This window comes from Lissotriton vulgaris, chromosome 5 (assembly GCF_964263255.1).
Source record: "Lissotriton vulgaris chromosome 5, aLisVul1.2, whole genome shotgun sequence".
Lineage (NCBI taxonomy): Eukaryota > Metazoa > Chordata > Amphibia > Caudata > Salamandridae > Lissotriton > Lissotriton vulgaris.
Genome location: NC_141693.1, coordinates 1,363,845,737 through 1,363,868,059, shown reverse-complemented (window position 1 = coordinate 1,363,868,059; position 22,323 = coordinate 1,363,845,737). Strand labels below are relative to the sequence as shown.

At 51.6% G+C, this 22,323-nt stretch overlaps 1 protein-coding gene across 2 annotated transcripts; it reads left to right on the top strand.

Annotated features, from left to right (window-relative positions):
• Positions 1–1,685: 1,685 nt before the first annotated feature.
• On the top strand, positions 1,686–22,080 carry LOC147712601 (myosin light chain 3, skeletal muscle isoform-like). 2 transcript variants are annotated; one of them, XM_086923296.1, is made up of 6 exons: positions 1,686–1,761; positions 10,927–11,116; positions 12,429–12,619; positions 15,380–15,553; positions 17,014–17,109; positions 21,482–22,080. In XM_086923296.1, the coding sequence occupies exons 3-6, from the start codon at positions 12,598–12,600 to the stop codon at positions 21,484–21,486; spliced, it is 297 nt and encodes a 98-aa protein (XP_086779422.1). In that variant the 5' UTR covers positions 1,686–1,761; positions 10,927–11,116; positions 12,429–12,597; the 3' UTR covers positions 21,487–22,080. The 2 variants fall into 2 exon arrangements, with proteins under 2 accessions (XP_086779422.1, XP_086779423.1); XM_086923297.1 differs by lacking the exons at positions 1,686–1,761; positions 15,380–15,553; positions 17,014–17,109 and having other exon boundaries at positions 10,963–11,116.
• Positions 22,081–22,323: the final 243 nt, after the last annotated feature.

Genomic DNA, 22,323 nt, shown 5'->3' with positions numbered 1-22,323 from the left:
AGGATCTTTTTGGTGAATAGTATTGAAGTTTTCGTTTGAGAAAGGCTGGTCCAAGACCCTTGAGAGCTTTGTAGGTGAGACACAGGGTCTTGAATCTGATGCGATTTCTCACTGTTAGCCAGTGGAGATTTCTAATCGCATGCCTGGTGGACTGAAACTTAGGAATGCCAGCTAGTAGCCTTGCGGCCGCATCTCTCAATGTCGTATAGCATCACATACTTCATCTCACAATGTACAGCACCGAGCACATTTGTGCATCACTGCTCACAACACTGCACTTCAAGACCAAAAAGTACATTCCACACCTCTCTCTCCCTCTCATGCTTTCAAATGCACATCCCAAATGTTCTGTTCTTGGCAAGGCTGTTCTACTCTGTAACAGCTCCCACTAAAAGATTACAAGAAAGAAACTTTTAAGAGAAGCAAAGCATATGCAGGACGTTGTACATTCAGGCTAGGATAAAATAATACACCAAGGTCAATTAAAATAATGGTAGTCAAAGGTCCTCATAGGGTGTCAGACCACAGAAGTGCCTCTTGCACTACAACTTGGTTGTCTGTCCTGACTTGAACATGGTGACCTTCCAGCAAGGCCAAAAATGCCAACAAGAGACCCATGTGAACCACTTTCCTCTTTCTGTAGTTGAAAGAACAAGACCTCAGCACCCCGGATTACTTGCCATGCACTGAGGAATTGTTCAGGGTAGCAACCAAGGCCACCAGACTGGCATCCGTATTAACCACTTGATACGGGACCACCAGAAACTGACAAACCCAGGAGAGATGCTCCCCGTCCAACACCACCCCAGATTCTTCCTGACCTGGGCTGACACTGGAACCCCTTGATTGAAATCATGACCGTGGGACAAAATATAGTTCACAACAGGATACATATGGAACCATCAACAAGGAGACGGACATCAGGCCCTGCACCCCTAAACCAATGTTTCACAGGAGGACAAGGCCTGAACAACAGGAACTGAATCCCTGACATCAGCGTCATCTTCCAGGCCTGAGGCAAAACACCATACCCAACAGAGTCATGAAACAAGCCCCAATGTATGTCGTATTCTGAGTAGGTGTCAGGTTCCTGCAGCACCGCGCCTACCCAATTTTTAGGAAACTACATCTACCATGATCCTTGTAGGGAGGAAGTATAAGGGAGGTGTTTCCAGGAAGAGAGTTGCTCGTAATTTTGTGTCCTTTCTTTGTGTTTTCGAGTTCCTGGGAGAAGACGGCGTCTATCGAGCTGCTTCAGCATTTTGTGAAGTGAGAGCGCTGATCACGATTTCCCGGCATTGAGGTATTGCAACATTGTATCAGCTGAGAGCCCTGTTCACGGGCGCTTGCCGGCATTGCAACATTGTATCAGCTGGGAGCCCTGTTCACGGGCGCTTGCCGGTGTTCTATAATCCGCTGCTCCCATGATTGAGCGCCCCCCCTGTCATTTTGCGCATGCGCACAACCTTTACGCATGCGCAGTTCCATTTTCATGACGTGTGCACTACGTAGCCATAATTGGCTGCCTCCCGCTTTTCTGTGCAGTTTGTCGCAGACAAATCACAAGTCGTCTTACTGACAGTCCATCAGTTGTTCTACGTTGCCATGTGTAAACACTTCATTCATTGGCTCATCAGCTTCTAGTCAGCGCGCTCTCTTTAGACGCCGCGGCCTAACTTGTAAGGGTTGGAGCTGTGAGTGAGGCGCCGCGCGCGCGAGCGAAGGTGCTGGCACTCCAGGATACTGCGCCTCACACCTCAGGTACCTGGGCACCGGGCTAAGGCAGCTAAGAGACCGAATCACCAGTGGCAGCGTGTGGCCTGGGGTGGCGCGGGCGTCCCTATCCTCTTTCTAATAAATTGGTCCGCCGGGGAGAAGGCTCCAGTGTCGCCCCAATATGCAGCGCAGCGGCGGCTGCCCTGAGCGTGTGGCCTGGGGTGGCGCTGGCGTCCCTATCCTCACGCCGGGGAGAAGGCTCCAGTGTGCCCCAAACGGCATCCCCCGACCTGTGTCTCCTACTCGGGGGATGCCGCCGTCGTTCTATCTGCGGACTGCGCCTAGCGCCGTGCACCACTCCCGCCGCCCCTGCACACTCTACACCCCTGCCACAAATCGTGCGACTTAGCCTGGGGTGGCGCGGGCGTCCCTATCCTCTTTCTAATAAATTGGTCCGCCGGGGACAAGGCTCCAGTGTCGCCCCAATATGCAGCGCAGCGGCGGCTGCCCTGAGCGTGTGGCCTGGGGTGGCGCTGGCGTCCCTATCCTCACGCCGGGGAGAAGGCTCCAGTGTGCCCCAAACGGCATCCCCCGACCTGTGTCTCCTACTCGGGGGATGCCACCGTCGTTCTATCTGCGGACTGCGCCTAGCGCCGTGCACCACTCCCGCCGCCCCTGCACACTCTACACCCCTGCCACAAATCGTGCGACCTAGGCCCCTCACTTTAGAATCCACACATTTTGTTTATTTTATTACTCAGCGGGTTAATGCATCTACCGCAGAGATCAGTCTCCACCAAGAAGATTACAAGGTTAGACCTGGGTAAGATAATTCGGGATCCATAGGCGCTGGCTATATAGATCAGCGTGTACCCTGCAGGACATATGAGGGGTCCCTGCAAGGCACCACTTCCCACCTAGGTCGATGAAATTAATACAAAACACGCATTTGGTCAGGTTCGACAAACTTTATTAAAAAGACAAGGATGCTTACTGTGTCTCATATATTAAGGCCAGGTTTTGAGGTAGAATAACAAGCAATCACCCCGTCCACCCTTGAGTGCCATACAATAAGTATGCAGACTAAAACATAGATGGGAAAGTTGATCAACGGGTCTAGTCAGCACAATGATGGAAGGCTACTTAGGCAGTACGTGCATATTATATTCTTTTTGCAGCGTGCACAGAGCTACCACGCCTAACAACTCTGCATACAAGATGTAAAGACGCCATCTTGAGGCGTGTCAGCTTCAAGAGAAGCGCGAGTGTCTTTAAAGTGGAATACATGGGGAAGGCACTGTTTAGGTGTAACCAGGTCACAAGGGGCGCCAAACCAGTGACATTTTTTTTATTTTGTCGCTTTAGCACGGTAGGCTGAGACACCAAGGAGGAACCAGTCTGCTAATTGTTTGCAAACCTTGAGAGCCAAATCATGCTTTTAGCTTTCCAAGGTCGATAACATGTGGACAACCCAGCAGGGTTTTTATATATTATTGAAGACACCTCAATTACGAGTGTGTTCTTCCGGGCAGGGGCCTGGCCAGTCCTATCCGTGGCACTGGCCCAAACAGAGCATCTCTCTGCAGAATACTAATCACCCAAGGAATACTAATATTACGCAATAAGGAGGGTGCTTTCAAGACACAGGTAGGCCTGGGCAGCCCAGGTTTAATATACAAAAAGGTGCATTAAGGCCACAACAAGGAAAAGTCAAGAGCACATGAAACGAGGAGATAATGGAGTGCGTAAGACAGGGAAATGTCTCCACACTTCGACATCTCTAGCTGCCCATATCTGGGGGAAGTAGCCCACAGAAGCCAGAAATCGTAATTTAGCCTGGGTCAGACGTGAGTAGTTTAAAGAGCCTGGAGCTTATCTGAAGCTGTTCAAGGTATGTATGAGCAGTCCATACCAGGCCAGACATCAAGCCAGCTCTTGTCAAGTGTGAGAAGCTCACACCAACTTGATCTCAGACTGCCCGAGGTCAGGCCTGTGTAGCTCATTCATTCCAGAGGCCTCGAGCATAATGAGTTCACTCGATTTTTCTTTACATTTATAGAATTCAGAAAAGGGCCCAATTAGCAGGGAGTGTTGTATGAAGAAACCCGGATGTGTGTCCTGCATGAAGGATACAAAACGCAAGTAATCTACGTGTCATGAGCAGAGCAGGAGACCTAGAAGTAATTATGCGACGAAGACAGGGAAGATCAAAAGAAGTGGGCTGGATCTAACCACCTGACGACCAATTCCTCCTTCATCCCCTGGGCCAGATTTCTAGGTCACATGGCTCTCTTCGTGCTATTTAAACGGCTTTGATGCCACCCAGTACAGAGTGCTCTAGTTGCTCCATGTCAAGTGTCAGCCGCTACCTCCGTCCAAAAATCTCAAAGGGGTCTCCTATCAGGTATGAGCAGCGCAGCCACACCACAGAGTTCATGCTTACACATGTCAAATAGAAGTTACTCTCTGCCCCCTCGGGAGGCTAAGGTGTTCTGAAGCGTGTCCTCTGCACCTATAACCGTTCTTGAGCCCTCCTCCCTCCCAGCACCTAAGGCATGTATAACCCTTTAATGCAAAGGCCCCATTGCTGCCTTTTGGATTAAAGGATAGAAACAGTAAGGCTCCTTGCGTGTATTCCACAAAAGTATCAAATAAGATAACTCAACAAAACGAATGCCACCTACAGAGGTATCCTCCTAGGGCTGGCTCTGTTTTTCCTCCTTATGAGGTTGGTAATACATATGGTTGGCAAGTGACTATGTCACGAAGACACAATCTTTTTAGTACTGGGCTTTCGTGCATGTGTAAAGAAGCATCGCAGTTCAAGGAAGGTGGTCCTGTTTAGGCAAGGGGCTGCGCCTTCTGCTCACTGGGCACTACCACCTCAGCCGCCCCTTGCACACACTGCACATTGCCACTAGTTCTGCGAGCTAGGTAAGGGGCAGCGTGCGGCGTATGCAACACTCGCCTTCTGCACAGGGGGCGCTAACACCAGCGGCACGCAGCACATCAGCCGCCCCTGCACACTACACCCCTGCCACTAATCCTGCGAGTTAGGTAAGGAGCAGTGCGTGGCGTGTGTACATGTGGCATGCCGTGGTACTCACTAACCTCCTGCACCAGGAACACCAACTCCAGCAGCATGTATCATCCCAGTCACTCCTTGCACACTTTAGGTGTTGCACACTTTAAGTATTTCACACACGGTGTGTACATGTGCATAATAACATTCTAACGAGAGGCGCCTGCCACTGGTTCTGCGAAGTAGGTGAGGGCTTGCACACTGTGTGTGTACACCTGGTATGTCATGCCAGATTCCAGCCTCGTAGCACACTAAACACTAGTCATCCCTCAACAATACTACAGCTGTCTATGCGGGACAGTTAAAACCATGCACTTACGCACACGCAAGTTGTAATACTTTCGACATACCGTCATCCTGCACACGAACACTACCCCTCAGGACAGGTCCAACATGGAAAGATTTGACAGTGCACACCGCCACCCGATGCTTTCCATCATGTGTGCACACGTCTACCACGTGTGCAAACGTCCCATAAGTGTCCTCTCTCTATCGCCCTCCCTCTATTTATCTATCCCGCTCCCTCTATCTATCGCCCTCCCTCTCTATCAATCGCCCTCCCTCTCTATCTATCGCCCTCCCTCTATTTATCTATCGCCCTCCCTCCCTCTATCTATCCCCCCTCCCTCTATCTATCCCCTCCCTCTCTATCAATCGCCCTCCCTCTCTATCTATCGCCCTCCCTCTCTATCTATCGCCCTCCCTCTCTATCGCCCTCCCTCTCTATCTATCGCCCTCCCTCTATCTATCGCCCTCCCTCTATCTATCGCCCTCCCTCTATCTATCGCCCTCCCTCTATCTATCGCCCTCCCTCTATCTATCGCCCTCCCTCTATCTATCGCCCTCCCTCTATCTATCGCCCTCCCTCTATCTATCGCCCTCCCGTTATCTATCTATCGCCCTCCCTCTCTATCTATCGCCCTCCCTCTCTATCTATCGCCCTCCCTCTCTATCTATCGCCCTCCCTCTCTATCTATCGCCCTCCCTCTCCCTCTATCGCCCTTCCTCTCCCTCTATCTATCGCCCTCCCCCTCCCTCTATCTATCGCCCTCCCTCTATCTATCGCCCTCCCTCTATCTATCGCCCTCCCGTTATCTATCTATCGCCCTCCCTCTATCTATCGCCCTCCCTCTATCTATCGCCCTCCCTCTATCTATCGCCCTCCCTCTATCTATCGCCCTCCCTCTATCTATCGCCCTCCCTCTATCTATCGCCCTCCCTCTATCTATCTATCGCCCTCCCTCTCTATCTATCGCCCTCCCTCTCTATCTATCGCCCTCCCTCTCTATCTATCGCCCTCCCTCTATCTATCGCCCTCCCTCTATCTATCGCCCTCCCTCTATCTATCGCCCTCCCTCTATCTATCGCCCTCCCTCTATCTATCGCCCTCCCTCTATCTATCGCCCTCCCTCTATCTATCGCCCTCCCGTTATCTATCTATCGCCCTCCCGTTATCTATCTATCGCCCTCCCTCTCTATCTATCGCCCTCCCTCTCTATCTATCGCCCTCCCTCTCTATCTATCGCCCTCCCTCTCTATCTATCGCTCTCCCTCTATCTATCGCCCTCCCCCTCCCTCTATCTATCGCCTTCCCTCTATCTATCGTCCTCCCTCTCTATATATCGCCCTCCCTTACTCTATCGGCCTCCCTCTCTATCTATCACCCTCCCTCTATCTATCTATCGCCCTCCCTCTATCGCCTTCCCTCTCTATCTATCAATCGCCCTCCCTTACTCTATCGCCCTCCCTCTCTATCTATCGCCCTCCCTCTCTATCTATCGCCCTCCCTCTCTATCTATCGCCCTCCCTCTCTATCTATCGCCCTCCCTCTCTATCTATCGCCCTCCCTCTCTATCTATCGCCCTCCCTCTCTATCTATCGCCCTCCCTCTCTATCTATCGCCCTCCCTCTATCTATCGCCCTCCCTCTATCTATCGCCCTCCCTCTATCTATCGCCCTCCCTCTATCTATCGCCCTCCCTCTATCTATCGCCCTCCCTCTATCTATCGCCCTCCCTCTATCTATCGCCCTCCCTCTATCTATCGCCCTCCCTCTATCTATCGCCCTCCCTCTATCTATCGCCCTCCCTCTATCTATCGCCCTCCCTCTATCTATCGCCCTCCCTCTATCTATCGCCCTCCCTCTATCTATCGCCCTCCCTCCCTCTATCTATCTATCGCCCTCCCTCCCTCTATCTATCTATCGCCCTCCCTCTCTATCTATCGCCCTCCCTCTCTATCTATCGCCCTCCCTCTCTATCTATCGCCCTCCCTCTCTATCGCCCTCCCCCTCCCTCTATCTATCGCCCTCCCTCTATCGCCCTCCCCCTCCCTCTATCTATCGCCCTCCCTCTATCGCCCTCCCTCTCTATCTATCTATCTATCGCCCTCCCTCTATCTATCTATCTATCGCCCTCCCTCTATCTATCTATCTATCGCCCTCCCTCTATCTATCTATCTATCGCCCTCCCTCTATTTATCGCCCTCCCTCTATCTATCAATCGCCCTCCCTCTATCTATCTATCAATCGCCCTCCCTCTATCTATCTAGCTATCGCCCTCCCTCTATCTATCAATCGCCCTCCCTCTATCTATCAATCGCCCTCCCTCTATCTATCTATCTATCGCCCTCCCGTTATCTATCTATTGCCCCCCCTCTCTATCTATCGCCCTCCCTCTCTATCTATCGCCCTCCCTCTCTATCTATCGCCCTCCCTCTCTATCTATCGCCCTCCCTCTCTATCTATCGCCCTCCCTCTCTATCTATCGCCCTCCCTCTCTATCTATCGCCCTCCCTCTCTATCTATCGCCCTCCCTCTCTATCTATCGCCCTCCCTCTATCTATCGCCCTCCCTCTATCTATCGCCCTCCCTCTATCTATCGCCCTCCCCCTCCCTCTATCTATCGCCCTCCCTCTCTATCAATCGCCCTCCCTCTATCTATCGCCCTCCCTCTCTATCTATCTATCGTCCTCCCCCTCCCTCTATCGCCCTCCCTCTCTATCTATCTATCGTCCTCCCTCTCTATCTATCGCCCTCCCTCTCTATCTATCGCCCTCCCTTACTCTATCGGCCTCCCTCTCTATCTATCGCCCTCCCTCTATCGCCTTCCCTCTCTATCTATCAATCGCCCTCCCTAACTCTATCGCCCTCCCTAACTCTATCGCCCTCCCTCTCTATCTATCGCCCTCCCTCTCTATCTATCGCCCTCCCTCTCTATCTATCGCCCTCCCTCTCTATCTATCGCCCTCCCTCTCTATCTATCTATCGCCCTCCCTCTATCTATCGCCCTCCCTCTATCTATCGCCCTCCCTCTCTATCTATCGCCCTCCCTCTCTATCTATCGCCCTCCCTCTATCTATCTATCGCCCTCCCTCTATCTATCTATCGCCCTCCCTCTATCTATCTATCGCCCTCCCTCTATCTATCTATCGCCCTCCCTCTATCTATCTATCGCCCTCCCTCTCTATCTATCGCCCTCCCTCTCAATCTGTCGCCCTCCCTCTCTCTATCTGTCGCCCTCCCTCTCTCTATCTGTCGCCCTCCCTCTCTCTATCTGTCGCCCTCCCTCTCTCTATCTGTCGCCCTCCCTCTCTCTATCTGTCGCCCTCCCTCTCTCTATCTGTCGCCCTCCCTCTCTCTATCTGTCGCCCTCCCTCTCTCTATCTGTCGCCCTCCCTCTCTCTATCTGTCGCCCTCCCTCTCTCTATCTGTCGCCCTCCCTCCCTATCTATCTATCTATCGCCCTCCCTCTCTATCTATCTATCGCCCTCCCTCTCTATCTATCAATCGCCCTCCCTTACTCTATCGCCCTCCCTCTCTATCAATCGCCCTCCCTCTTAGCTATAGCCCTCCCTCTATCTATCTATCGCCCTCCCTCTATCTATCTATCGCCCTCCCTCTATCTATCTATCGCCCTCCCTCTATCTATCGCCCTCCCTCTCTCTATCGCCCTCCCTCTATCTATCTATCGCCCTCCCTCTATCTATCTATCGCCCTCCCTCTATCTATCTATCGCCCTCCCTCTATCTATCTATCGCCCTCCCTCTATCTATCTATCGCCCTCCCTCTATCTATCTATCGCCCTCCCTCTATCTATCTATCGCCCTCCCTCTATCTATCTATCGCCCTCCCTCTATCTATCTATCGCCCTCCCTCTATCTATCTATCGCCCTCCCTCTATCTATCGCCCTCCCTCTATCTATCTATCGCCCTCCCTCTATCTATCGCCCTCCCTCTAGCGATCGTCCTCCCTCTCTAGCGATCGCCCTCCCTCTCTAGCGATCGCCCTCCCTCTCTAGCGATCGCCCTCCCTTTCTAGCTATCGCCCTCCCTCTTAGCTATAGCCCTCCCTCTATCTATCTATCGCCCTCCCTCTATCTATCGCCCTCCCTCTCTAGCGATCGTCCTCCCTCTCTAGCGATCGCCCTCCCTCTCTAGCGATCGCCCTCCCTTTCTAGATATCGCCCTCCCTCTCTCTATCGCCCTCCCTCTCTCTATCGCCCTCCCTCTCTCTATCACCCTCCCTCTCTAGCGATCGCCCTCCCTTTCTAGATATCGCCCTCCCTCTCTAGCTATCGCCCTCCCTCTCTCTATCTATCACCCTCCCTCTCTAGCGATCGCCCTCCCTCTCTAGCGATCGCCCTCCCTTTCTAGATATCGCCCTCCCTCTCTAGCTATCGCCCTCCCTCTCTCTATCTATCGCCCTCCCTCTCTAGCGATCGTCCTCCCTCTCTAGCGATCGTCCTCCCTCTCTAGCGATCGCCCTCCCTCTCTAGCGATCGCCCTCCCTCTCTAGCGATCGCCCTCCCTCTCTAGCGATCGTCCTCCCTCTCTAGCGATCGTCCTCCCTCTCTAGCGATCGTCCTCCCTCTCTAGCGATCGCCCTCCCTCTCTAGCGATCGCCCTCCCTCTCTAGCGATCGCCCTCCCTCTCTAGCGATCGCCCTCCCTCTCTAGCGATCGCCCTCCCTCTCTAGCGATCGCCCTCCCTCTTAGCTATAGCCCTCCCTCTTATCTATCGCCCTCCCTCTATCTATCGCCCTCCCTCTCTAGCGATCGCCCTCCCTTTCTAGATATCGCCCTCCCTCTCTCTATCTATCGCCCTCCCTCTCTAGCGATCGCCCTCCCTCTCTAGCGATCGCCCTCCCTCTTAGCTATAGCCCTCCCTCTATCTATCTATCGCCCTCCCTCTATCTATCTATCGCCCTCCCTCTATCTATCGCCCTCCCTCTCTAGCGATCGTCCTCCCTCTCTAGCGATCGCCCTCCCTCTCTAGCGATCGCCCTCCCTTTCTAGATATCGCCCTCCCTCTCTAGCTATCGCCCTCCCTCTCTCTATCTATCGCCCTCCCTCTCTCTATCTGTCACCCTCCCTCTCTCTGTCGCCCTCCCTCTCTCTGTCGCCCTCCCTCTCTCTATCTGTCGCCCTCCCTCTCTCTATCTGTCGCCCTCCCTCTCTCTATCTGTCGCCCTCCCTCTCTCTATCTGTCGCCCTCCCTCTCTCTATCTGTCGCCCTCCCTCTCTCTATCTGTCGCCCTCCCTCTCTCTATCTGTCGCCCTCCCTCTCTCTATCTGTCGCCCTCCCTCTCTCTATCTGTCGCCCTCCCTCTCTCTATCTGTCGCCCTCCCTCTCTCTATCTGTCGCCCTCCCTCTCTCTATCTGTCGCCCTCCCTCTCTCTATCTGTCGCCCTCCCTCCCTCTCTCTATCTGTCGCCCTCCCTCCCTCTCTCTATCTGTCGCCCTCCCTCCCTCTCTCTATCTGTCGCCCTCCCTCCCTCTCTCTATCTGTCGCCCTCCCTCCCTCTCTCTATCTGTCGCCCTCCCTCCCTCTCTCTATCTGTCGCCCTCCCTCCCTCTCTCTATCTGTCGCCCTCCCTCTCTCTATCTGTCGCCCTCCCTCTCTCTATCTATCGCCCTCCCTCAATCTATCTCTCGCACTCCCTCAATCCCTCTATCTCTCGCACTCCCTCAATCCCTCTATCTATCGCACTCCCTCTGTCTATCGCCCTCCCTCTCTATCTGTCTATCGCCCTCTATCTATCTATCGCCCTCCCTCTCTCTATCTATCTACACCATGTAACTTGCCTTATCTGCATACTCTCTGCTAATTTTATGTTATCAATTTGCAGGATTATGGCGGTATGCAGAGACCTGGAATTGTTGTCGACTACCAGACAAATCTGGTATTTGGTGGGACTGCTGGAAGGTGGATGAAAAGAAAGATGATGCAATCGCTTAATAAACCCATTGGAGGGGCGTTTGTCGGCAAAAAACCTAAATTGAGAAAACCTGGATCAAATGGCAATGCAGTCAAAAAAGGTATGTTTCTGGATAGAGGTTTCGCCTGGCGATCCGCTGCACAGCAGCGTTCGCGCAGGCGAAAACTTTTGTTTAGCAGTATGGGTGCTTTGTCCCACCTGCTCTTCCATTGGCTAGCTCCATAAATGGAGGCTAGCCATTGGAAGGGACATCTGTCTGTTATTGCCCTCCCTCTATCTATCTATCGCCCTCCCTCTATCTATCTATCGCCCTCCCTCTATCTATCTATCGCCCTCCCTCTATCTATCTATCGCCCTCCCTCTATCTATCTATCGCCCTCCCTCGATCAATCTCTCGCCCTCCCTCTATCTATCTGTCGCACTCCCTCTATCTATCTATCGCACTCCCTCTATCTATCTATCGCACTCCCTCTATCTATCTATCACACTCCCTCTATCTATCGCCCTCCCTCTCTATCGCCCTCCCTCTCTATCTATCGCCCTCCCTCTCTATCTATCGCCCTCCCTCTATCTATCTATCAATCTATTGCCCTCCCTTACTCTATTGCCCTCCCTTACTCTATTGCCCTCCCTCCCTCTCTATCTATCGCCCTCACTCTCTATCGCCCTCCCTCTCTATCTATCGCCCTCCCTCTATCTATCTATCAATCTATTGCCCTCCCTTACTCTATTGCCCTCCCTCCCTCTCTATCTATCGCCCTCACTCTATCTATCGCCTCCCCTTCCTCTCTATCGCCCTCCCTTCCTCTCTATCGCCCTCCCTTACTTTAACGCCCTCCTTCTCTTTCTTATCTATCGCCCTCCCTCTATCGCCCTGTTCTCTTCTCTTCTCACGTACTGATCTGCTGCTCTCTTCCACCCTGCCTCCTTCTCTAACTCCCTGTTCTCTTGTCTTCTCACGTGCTGAACTGCTGCTCTCTTCCACCCCACCTCCTTCTTTAACTCCCTGTTCTTTTACTGTGCTGATCTGCTGTTCTTTCACCCCGCCTTCTTCTCTAACTCCCTGTTCTCTCACACACAACCACACCACACACAACCAAACCACACGCGCTACCAGACCCAACCACACACATGTTTATAAGCATTTTATCTTCTTTATTTCTCAACTCACTAATGCAAATGAAAACCTGTACAGCAGTGTCCTTACTGCAGTTTTCATAATTGTAGCCAAGAAGTATCTACACCTACCAGAATGGCAACAACTGCTGCTTAGCCTACGAATTCCTTGACCACCCAACATTGGTTCTTGGATTATGCCTGCCATTATTATAAAACTGTTAACACATTTTTGCACACCATGTAACTTGCCTTATCTGCATACTCTCTGCTAATTTTATGTTATCAATTTGCAGGATTATGGCGGTATGCAGAGACCTGGAATTGTTGTCGATTACCAGACAAGTCTGGTATTTGGTGGGCCTGCTGGAAGATGGATGAAAAGAAAGATGATGCAATCGCTTAATAAACCTGTTGGAGGGGCGTTTGTCGGCAAAAAACCTAAATTGAGAAAACCTGGATCAAATGGCAATGCGGTCAAAAAAAGGTATGTTTCTAGATAGACAGCTTCTGGTTTTTAGGTTTCGCCTGGCGCTCTGCTGCGCAGCAGCGATCGCGCAGGCGAAACCTTTTGTTTAGCAGTATGGGTGCTTTGTCCCGCCTGCTCTTCCATTGGCTAGCTCCATAAATGGAGGCTAGCCATTGGAAGGGACATCTGTCTGTTATTGCCCTCCTTCTATCTATCGCCCTCCTATCTATCTATCGCCCTCCCTCCCTCTATCTATCGCCCTACCTCTATATATCTCTAGAGATTGGCTCGTAAGGAAGAATGCGGTTCCAAGTCTAGCCGGTGCCATTCAGCCGCCGCTGTGTGGCTGGCACCAGAGGGTAGGTCCGACGACAGGGTATGTGGGGTCCGGTTAAACAGTTTTCGTTTAGCTGGCACCGATGGGTGAGGCGCACAGCCTGGGATGATGACGGGCTGGGTAGACTGGGTGTGTGCGCTGCTACCAGAGGGCGAAGTTCGAAGATTATGTCGCTGGCGGGCAGAGATGGGGTCTGATGGCCAGGGTGCAGCTGGCATACGTCTGTGGCTTTCACTCGATTATTGTGCACCCCCTGCCTGCCATGCTCTTCTGCGCTCTTCTCCCTGGCAGGCTACGGCAGCCAGGGCAATGCCTCATTGTCTTTTGGGAGTGGTTGGCGCTCTCTTGTAAACGCCAGGCGCGCCGCCCAGCGGCTGCTCTCTGAACTGCCTCCTGTTGAGTTCAGACGGAACCAGCCTTTCCCTTTTCTGCCTGAACCTGGTGCCCAGAGCAGGCGCCCGTGGCCCGCCCGCATCCATCCCCCCCGAGGCCTGGGCCGAGGCTGCGCCGGTGGAGCCGCATTCCAGAGGAGCCAGACCCGGCCGGCTCCGAGCTCGGATTCCTTCAGAATGCAACTTCCGGTTGGGCGAACTTTGCTGTGATGGAGCGCAGCAGGCAGGTGTTGTAGTTACTCAGTGAGTGTTTGTCTGTCGGAGGCGTCCTGAGCCGGGATATGGCGGACAGAGAGCTCACCCCCTCGCTGCCACCCCTTCGGCTCACGAACAGGTGGGCGCTGGATTATTTTGTAATACTGGGCGGGTGAGATGCGGAGTCGGTGCTGGATGAGAGCGAGGTTTAGACAAACGAGTGGCTGGGATGAACCTGAATCTCTCACCCTGCACTGGACCTCCACACCCGTCACTCACACTGGACCCCGGCACCCGTCACTCACACTGGACCCGATCACCCCTCATTCACCCCCGCACACGTTATGCACCCCTGCACCCCCGCACATGTTATTCACCCCCGCACTTGTCCTCGGCACCAGTCATTCACCCCTACACTGGACATTGCCATCACCACAGGACCTCTGCAGGAATCACTCACAACTACACCATGTCTGCCTCCCGCCACTAAACATTGAATCTGAACACCCCCACTCACCCCTAGATCTGAGCACCTGCTACTCACCCCTGGACCAGAGCACCCGCCACTCACCCCTGGACCAGAACACCCACCACTTACCCCTGGACCAGAGCACCCGCCACTCACCCCCTGGACCAGAGTACCCCTACTCACCCCTAGATCTGAGCACCCGCTACTCACCCCTGGACCAGAGCACCCGCCACTCACCCCTGGATCTGAGCACACGCCACTCATCCGTGGACCAGAGCACCCCCCAGTTAAAAATTAACTTAGGTGAATCTGAAGGAGCTACATTTTAAGGTGTATTTCAGAGTGCACAGTCTGTTACGATGAGACCCAGGGGCTTATTATGTCTGTGGTGCATTGAACCTTGGGGGCAAGTCAGAAAAGCTCACTATATCCTCGTTGGCTATTATTACTAAACCTTAGGCTTGCATTAGAGTCTAAAGGGCCTCTTTCACTTGGACGCGACGTCTTGCTTGTATCTGATTTTGGATATTACATAAAATGTGACAATCGTGGCAGATCTGGTATTAACATTGGTAAATATTTCAGGAGTTACTGGCGATTAAATTGTGGAAACATGATTTCTGGTATTTATGATGCAACTCTCCCCCCAGCAGCAAAGGGAAACTGGAAACCGTCTCGTAAATTAGGCGCGTTTGCTGTCCTACCTCCAGGCTATTTCAAGCAATAATTGTTTAATAAATAGTTGAAATATTGATTTGTGACAGGAGGAACACGCTGTAGAAAATGTGACTCTAGTATGTAAGGCATTATGTATTGCGATAGGAATGGGGAGCTCACAGAAGTCCGCGCATACTTCTTATCCTTTGAATACACACACACACCCACCCACTAAGCAATCTGTATCCTGTGCTCTACTCATTCCCCACACGCCAGATTTCTACTCACCTTTCACCCTCAGCTCTTACCTGTGCCCTCAGCTCTTACCCCTTTGCCCTCAGCTCTTACCCCTTTGCCCTCAGCTCTTACCCCTTTGCCCTCAGCTCTTACCCCTTTGCCCTCAGCTCTTACCCCTTCGCCCTCAGCTCTTACACCTGTGCCCTCAGCTCTTATACCTGTGCCCTCAGCTCTTACACCTGTGCCCTCAGCTCTGACCCTGCCCTGTGCCACACATTGAATTGGAGATCTCTGCCTCGTTCACAGTTGCTAGATGGACCATATCAGTAATATTCATTGGCAGTCTGGGATGGGACAAAAACCTGACTGGAGGTGGTAGGGGGTTTTTGGGGAACTTGGACGATCACATTGTCACTGTTAATGTGTACTCTCCAGCCTGGCACGCTGCTGCAGCCGGTGACTGCTCCTCTGAACTCTTCTCTCCTTCCCAGAGCTTAACACCAAGAAGCTTGGCTTTAACGAGTTCTTGCCCATGCTGCAGACAATTGCGAAGAACAAGGACCAGGGTACCTACGATGACTTTGTGGAGGGGCTGAGGGTCTGCGACAAAGAAGCCAATGGCTCTGTGATGGGCGCTGAGCTGCGACATGTACTAGTCACTCTGGGTAAGAGGCCATTTTGGCACAGTACTATTTTCAAGGCAGAGAGTAATTGACTGCTGAACTCCCCAGCCCCCCTGCAGTATTCAGGGCCCCCCTTTCTGATTCCGAGCTTAGATTTCTACCCGCGTCTGGATATTACAGTTAATGTGCCCTGCTTCAGCCTTACAAAGTGTCCTATCAATCTCATTTAACTGTACATTCTTTTGGGGCGAGGGAGGATGGGGACATGGTTGGGTTACAAGTGGTTTTTGGATTGCCCATTCTACAGGCTAGAGCTTTGACTGACTAATAGTTAGTCTTGGTGAGCCATGTCCTGGAAATTGGTGGCGTCCTTGTCTTGTGGGTAGCGGCCTCTTCAGAACATCTGCTCTGTCTGGTTTTACCCTGGTGGCTGGCTAGTCTCACCAGCCAGTGCTGCTTCTGTGGCGGAAGTGTATTTGGTGGGTAAGTGCTGGGTCTGAAGCTGTGCGTGCTGCTGCATTCTTGTCAGTTAATCTGGAAGGTGTTTGATCGAAGCCTGTGTGCATTTTTGTCCTTTCCTTTGTGCAGGTGAGAAGATCTGTCTGTGTGTGTGGCTCTGTCTGTGTGTGTGGCTCTGTCTGTGTGTGTGGCTCTGTCTGTGTGTGTGGCTCTGTCTGTGTGTGTGGCTCTGTCTGTGTGTGTGGCTCTGTCTGTGTGTGGCTCTGTCTCTGTGTGTGGCTCTGTCTGTCTGTCTGTGTGTGTGTGGCGCTCTGTCTGTGTGTGTGTGTGTGGCGCTCTGTCTGTGTGTGGCGCATAGCGCTCTGTGTGTAGCGCTCTGTGTGGATAGCTTCTTTTGTCGGCTCTGTGTGTGGGTGGCTCTGTCTGTGTGAGAGTGGCTCTATATGAATGTCAGTGCAACCCATCACATCATTAACAATTACAGACCTTCACATCGCCAACACCTTGGCATTGGTTTGATAGTTGAAATAATTGGGCAGTGTGGTGGTTATAATATTAATTATGTGTATCTCAAAATAAAGGCTTTGTCAATGTGAAGGGCATGTCTTTGAAATTGGATGGCCTCTTCTCCCTATTTCTTTTTTTTCCAAATCCTTGGGCTCTCTCATTGACCAATCTGTGTCCTTCAAAGGGCATGTCCTGAAAAGAGCACAGACATCGGAGTCCCAGCTTACATTAAAGCACATTATCTGCTCGCCTGGTCTCTTGGCTGTGCTCTTTTCCCTTGGGGGTTTCAGGTCACGGCCTGCTTGGTGGGGTTTGATTGCTTGCTTGTGGAGGGAGCGAGATTGCGGGTCATTCCCTAATAAGAGTCCCTGGTGTTTTTTAAAAACGCGTATCTGGCACACCCTGGTGGCAGAGTAGTTTCTAAAGGGTTTCTGTCCACATTGAATGCCTTCTCTTCTAGGTTCCAACCAAGTTATTGTAGTTGAACTAGCAGTATGTGTATAAATTAACGTTTATTTATCTAAAAAAAATTCCAGGCTTACAAGGAACAAATAAAAAGGGAGAGCGTACTCACTGCTACAAGTATCCTAAACAACCCAACAGTCAAGTCCCGGTACGAACAGTATGCAACGGTAAGATTTTTAGGAGCCATATCTGAAGACATTGAACCTATTGCCTCAAGTTGAATAATTGCTTGGCCAGTTAAATCGGCAGTCCAACTTTTTCTATGAGAGTTACCACAATGGTGAGTGACCATGCCTTCCAGAATTATTGTTCTGACTACTCAGATGTCTGTCACAATTAAAGTTTTACAACCCACTGGGGGGGCGTGGCTAGCTGAGCAGCGAGATGGCCGCTTTCTGAGTGGGCTCCGCCGGCTACTCTGACAAATCCTTAATTAATCCTTCTCCTGGTGAGTGAGTTGCAACGTGGGTGACAAAGGTTGATATACTGGCCAGGTCGCTGTCAGATCACGCCCCATGCGGATTGGAGCTGCGACCCCCAAACGCTATTCACAGGGCATTCACATGGCGCCTCCCACCACACGCGCTCACGGACCCAGTATTTGTAGAAGAAATTAGAGACGACATAGTCCATTATTTTGCCGAAAATACTGGATCAGTCTCATCTGAGGCCATAGAATGGGACGCCTTTAAGGCTGTGATCAGAGGTCAGTGCATAGCACGGAAGGCGGGAGTCCTGCGTGCCATAAGGGACACGTTAGCTAAGCTGGAGGGGGAACTGAGAGACCTAGACGCTGCCTTTAGTGCTGACCCATCATTGGAGATAGCTGGGGCTCTGAAAACCAAGCTGCTAGCTTTTAATGAGGAAGCGGAGAGGGAAGTACGGTTCCTGGGAAAACGGGCAGAAGCACGCCGATATGGGGAGGGGGACAGGCCGAGCAGAACACTAGCTAGGTTGATAACTCCTTGCACACAATCCAATTACATCCACACCATATATGACAAGGCCGGGCACCTCGCGATGGGCCAAGAGGCAGTACTAGGCGCCTTCGCGGATTTCTATGCCTCCCTCTACACCTCCAGGCAGCCCACGATACCGCCCACTTTGCAAGCCTTTTTGGATTCCATAGCTCTCGTATGGTTTAACAATAACCACCGACAATACATGGACCTCACTGTCACGGTCCAGGACATAGCCCAGGTGAGAAAAAACATGCCGGCCAACAAAGCCCCTGGCCCAGATGGCCTGACAACAGCCTTCTATAAAACCTATGTGGATGAGTTGGCGCCGAAACTGCATACAGTGTTTGTTGAGGCCCTCGAATTGAATTCCCTACCAGACTCCATGCGGGAAGCCCTAATAATTACACTCCTTAAACCTGATAAAGACGAGCTACACCTAGATTCCTATAGGCCCCTTTCTCTGATAAACGTCAATGCTAAAATCTACGCTAAGGTAATTGCGGATCGATTGCAGCCTATGCTGCCTATGATTGCACTCCCTGATCAGTCGGGGTTTATCCCGGGCCGCGCAACATCACATAACCTCAGAACCATTTTTTCTGTTCTCCACTACTTGCATCCATCTGTACAGGCGGCGGTGGTGTTCCTTGACGCCACCAAGGCATTTGACTCCTTAGAGTGGCCTTATCTGTTTAAAGTTTTGGAACAGATGGGCTTTAGCCAAAACTTCATGACCTTGATTAAACTACTGTACACGGAACCTAGAGCTAGGGTGAGTGTCAACGGTCTCGTGTCTAAGCCCTTCCGAGTCTCCAGGGGGACAAGGCAGGGATGCCCTCTGTCACCCCTCCTCTTTGCCATTGCAATGGAGCCGCTTGCGGCTCGGATAAGACAACACCACACTGCAAGGGGCATCGGATTTAGCTCTCGGAGCTTACTAATCTCGTTATACGCGGATGATGTCACCCTATACATCATCAATCCCAAGGACAACATGAATCCACTACTTCGGGAATTCGTGAGATTTGAGGGCCTAGCAGGAGTGTCCATTAACTGGTCTAAATCGGTTGCCTTCCCCTTGACGGACGAGACTAATCGCCCGGCTCCGGACTACCCTTTGAGGTGGGAGACGGACGCTGTTAAGTATTTGGGAGTCTGGGTCAGTCGGGATGTGCAGGAGTTGTGGACACTAAATTTCGGGAGGGCGGTAGACTGGCTGGAGGGGAAAATTGAGGTCTGGAACAAACTGCCCCTTTCCCTAGTCGCAAGGATAGCCTTAGCAAAAATGGTGGTTCTCCCCAAATTCTTATATTTGTTCGTGAACGTACCGCTACCAATGACAGCACACTTTCACGCTCGTGTTCGCTCACTATTGCTGAAATTGGTGTGGGCTGGTGGGCAAGCGAGAGTCTCCTGGGACCTACTCACACTACCGCTCCGACAAGGAGGTCTCGGTGCTCCTGATCTGAGGCTTTACTCCCTCTGCGCCCAAGCGCAATTTCTGCACTTCTGGGCCTTCCCTACTCCCTATCAACCGCATGTGGCGGTTGAACTGGCCGTGGTCGCCCCTTTGCCGCTGCGAGTGGCTCTATACGGTAAGGTCTCCTGCCCGTCGTGAGAAGTGGATACCGTGGAGATGATCCGCTGGGCTTGGCGTGAACTGCAGAAGAGAGCGGGTCTCTCTTTGCTTTATGCTCCGGCCATCCCCCTTCGGGGTAACCCGATGCTGCCTTGTCTCACCGCCAGGGGAGACGTCCTCACGATCCGGGGAAAACGGCTGCACACATTCGCTGATTTATATCCGGATGGTACCTTCGTCGAGATGGACACGAACGAGGATGTCCTGCCAGAATCTTTCGCGGACACGCTACTGTACCATTCCCTCCGTGAATCCTGCAAAAAGATAGGACCCCACTTCCCAGAGGAGCCATGCACACTAGACGCCCTCCAGAATCTGCTTTCACGGCCTTCCCCCAAAAAGCTGGTATCAAGACTATATAACTGCATGCAGGAGCAGGCACCGATCACTGAGGCCATGGCCAAACAGGCATGGGCCGCGGATCTGACTGATCAGCTAACGGATGACATCTGGGAGTACTGCTGTAAGCAACTCACGGCACTGTCTCCGAACTATCGACTGCGGCTCATACATTTCAAGTTCCTACACCGCTATTACCGCACGCCGACATTGTTACACCGAATGGGCATCCGCGCAGATGCCTCCTGCTGGAAATGCGGAGGGGAAGATGCGTCCTTTCTCCACGTGGCGTGGAGCTGCCCCAAACTGGATTCATACTGGTCGGAGGTTTTTACAGCCATAAATCAAATTACGCATAGGAATGATACACCAACTCCTCTCCTGGGTTTGCTAGGTTATGTTAAAGACACTGAACCCTGCGACAGGAAGCTACATGCCCTACTCCTTCTCTATGCCAAACGACAGATCGCGCTACATTGGGGTAGGAGGGCTCTCCCCTCATTCACGGGGTGGATTAGAGATGTAACATATGGCCATACACAACTGACACACTACTGGGAGACTATGCCCACCGCTTCCAGACCTATTGATATCTGGGACCCGTTCATACAGTGGGCTAGAGAACGTGAGGGCTCGGACACCCTGGGGAGATCACCGGATTCAGGTGTTTCAGATGATATGGGCTGACTGTGTTCATTACGTGATTGAATGCTTGTTGCTTGTCAGCCCTGAGGTAGTGCGGACCTGCCCTGTATTGTCACACGCACTAGCCATGCAACCCCATTGGCCCTGCATATGCCGCTGACCCTATCCCCTCAGACCCTCCTGCGGCCCCAGACCTCGGCGAATAGCCCCACTTATCCTCCTCCTCTCCCCCCCCCCCCTTCCTCCCTCCCCCCCCTTTTTTTTATTCTCTCGCCTACATGTGGAGGAGGTGGCAATCGCCACACCATCACCCTTATCGCGACTCGCCTTTACTCATGACACTCCAGCACAGGTCCGCGCAGCCCTAAGGACGGATGATATGTTGCATAGCAATTCTATGTACTTGCACCGCAGTTTGCTGTTTTAGTTTTTTTGACTGTTGGGGGGGTATGTTGGGAGAAAACAGTGCTGCTGGACGTATCCTTCCTACTGGCCGCCGCGGTGGGTTATTGACCGCTGTTCGCTCCAAGGCGACCTGGTTGCTTCCTGATACATCTGCATGTCTGCGACACTGAGAGAAAAGTAAGATCACTTATGCGCAGGTGTTGTACTGCTCACGACCACGTTACTACTGTTTTATATATATCACTGGGAGTGCCAGCTCCGGCTGGACGATAGCCCTCGGACTGTTTTACTGACCCTTGTGCATTGTATACCTGGCCTGGCCATTGGCCTGTCTGGACATACTCTAAAATTTAGAAGTCCTGCATATGTTCTCCCCGTTGTAAGATGCCTTTTCTAATAATACATTCTTTCTGCTTTTTTGTGATCTGAAATCTGAGTTCTTTACTTGCACTGTACACAAGACTTTTGCTGTTACTTTTGTACTAGTTAGTGTGCATTTGTTCTGCAAAATTTTGCTAAAGATGGTTTAAAACTTGTGTTTACTTTTAGGGTGAGAATCCCTTTGAAATCGTTGAACAAACAGGAGAATCGGTAGTTGAGGAAACAACTGATGCGAATGATGAAGACAATGAGCAAAACGAAAAGGAGGACATTGATGGTGAAAACGATGAAAATGAGGAGCAGATAATGTGGAGGCAGAAAGTGCAGATGCGGATGATGCTGCTGACCCAAATGATTACTCTGGGGACTTAACCACCACTGATGAAAACTAGTTGAGAAACTGCCCTGAAAGACCAAACACTTTAGCACACTGCATTGGTGGACTTAAAGAACAATTTTCCGCAAAGTTGAGCAGTTCGTTCACCCTGCATGCATTCCACTTCTGTTTTAATTGCCTATGGGCAAACCGGTTTTATGTTTTGTTTTTTTAGTATATTACACACAGCAAATGCTTCAGTATTCTTCCAGTGTAAATTGATTTGTTCATGGTTATGTTTTGAGTAATTTTGAGCAGTTGGAGTTCTAAACATTCCAATGTGAATTTTTCCAGTTTTTAGCGCCCAATGTAGTGTTGTATATAATTCAAGCTGTTGTAGCAAAGAAACCCTGATTATGTCTTGCAGTAATAAAGGCTTACAACAAGATTATACACTTATTTTGCACCTCTCCTATGTGGTACTGTCTACCTCAAAGAAGGGGTACACTCAAGGTGGTGTTTTATGCCCGGAGGTAGCGCCCCAGGGGGGAGCACTCGCCTGTTTAATGCTGATCAAAGGCTCTTTGCTGAGGTGTGAGATTGGAGAGGGTGCCGAGGGTATTCTGGGTGACGAGGTGTCACTGTAAGGCCTGGTAGCCTCTACATAATCAGCAGAGGTGAGGATGGAAAGAAA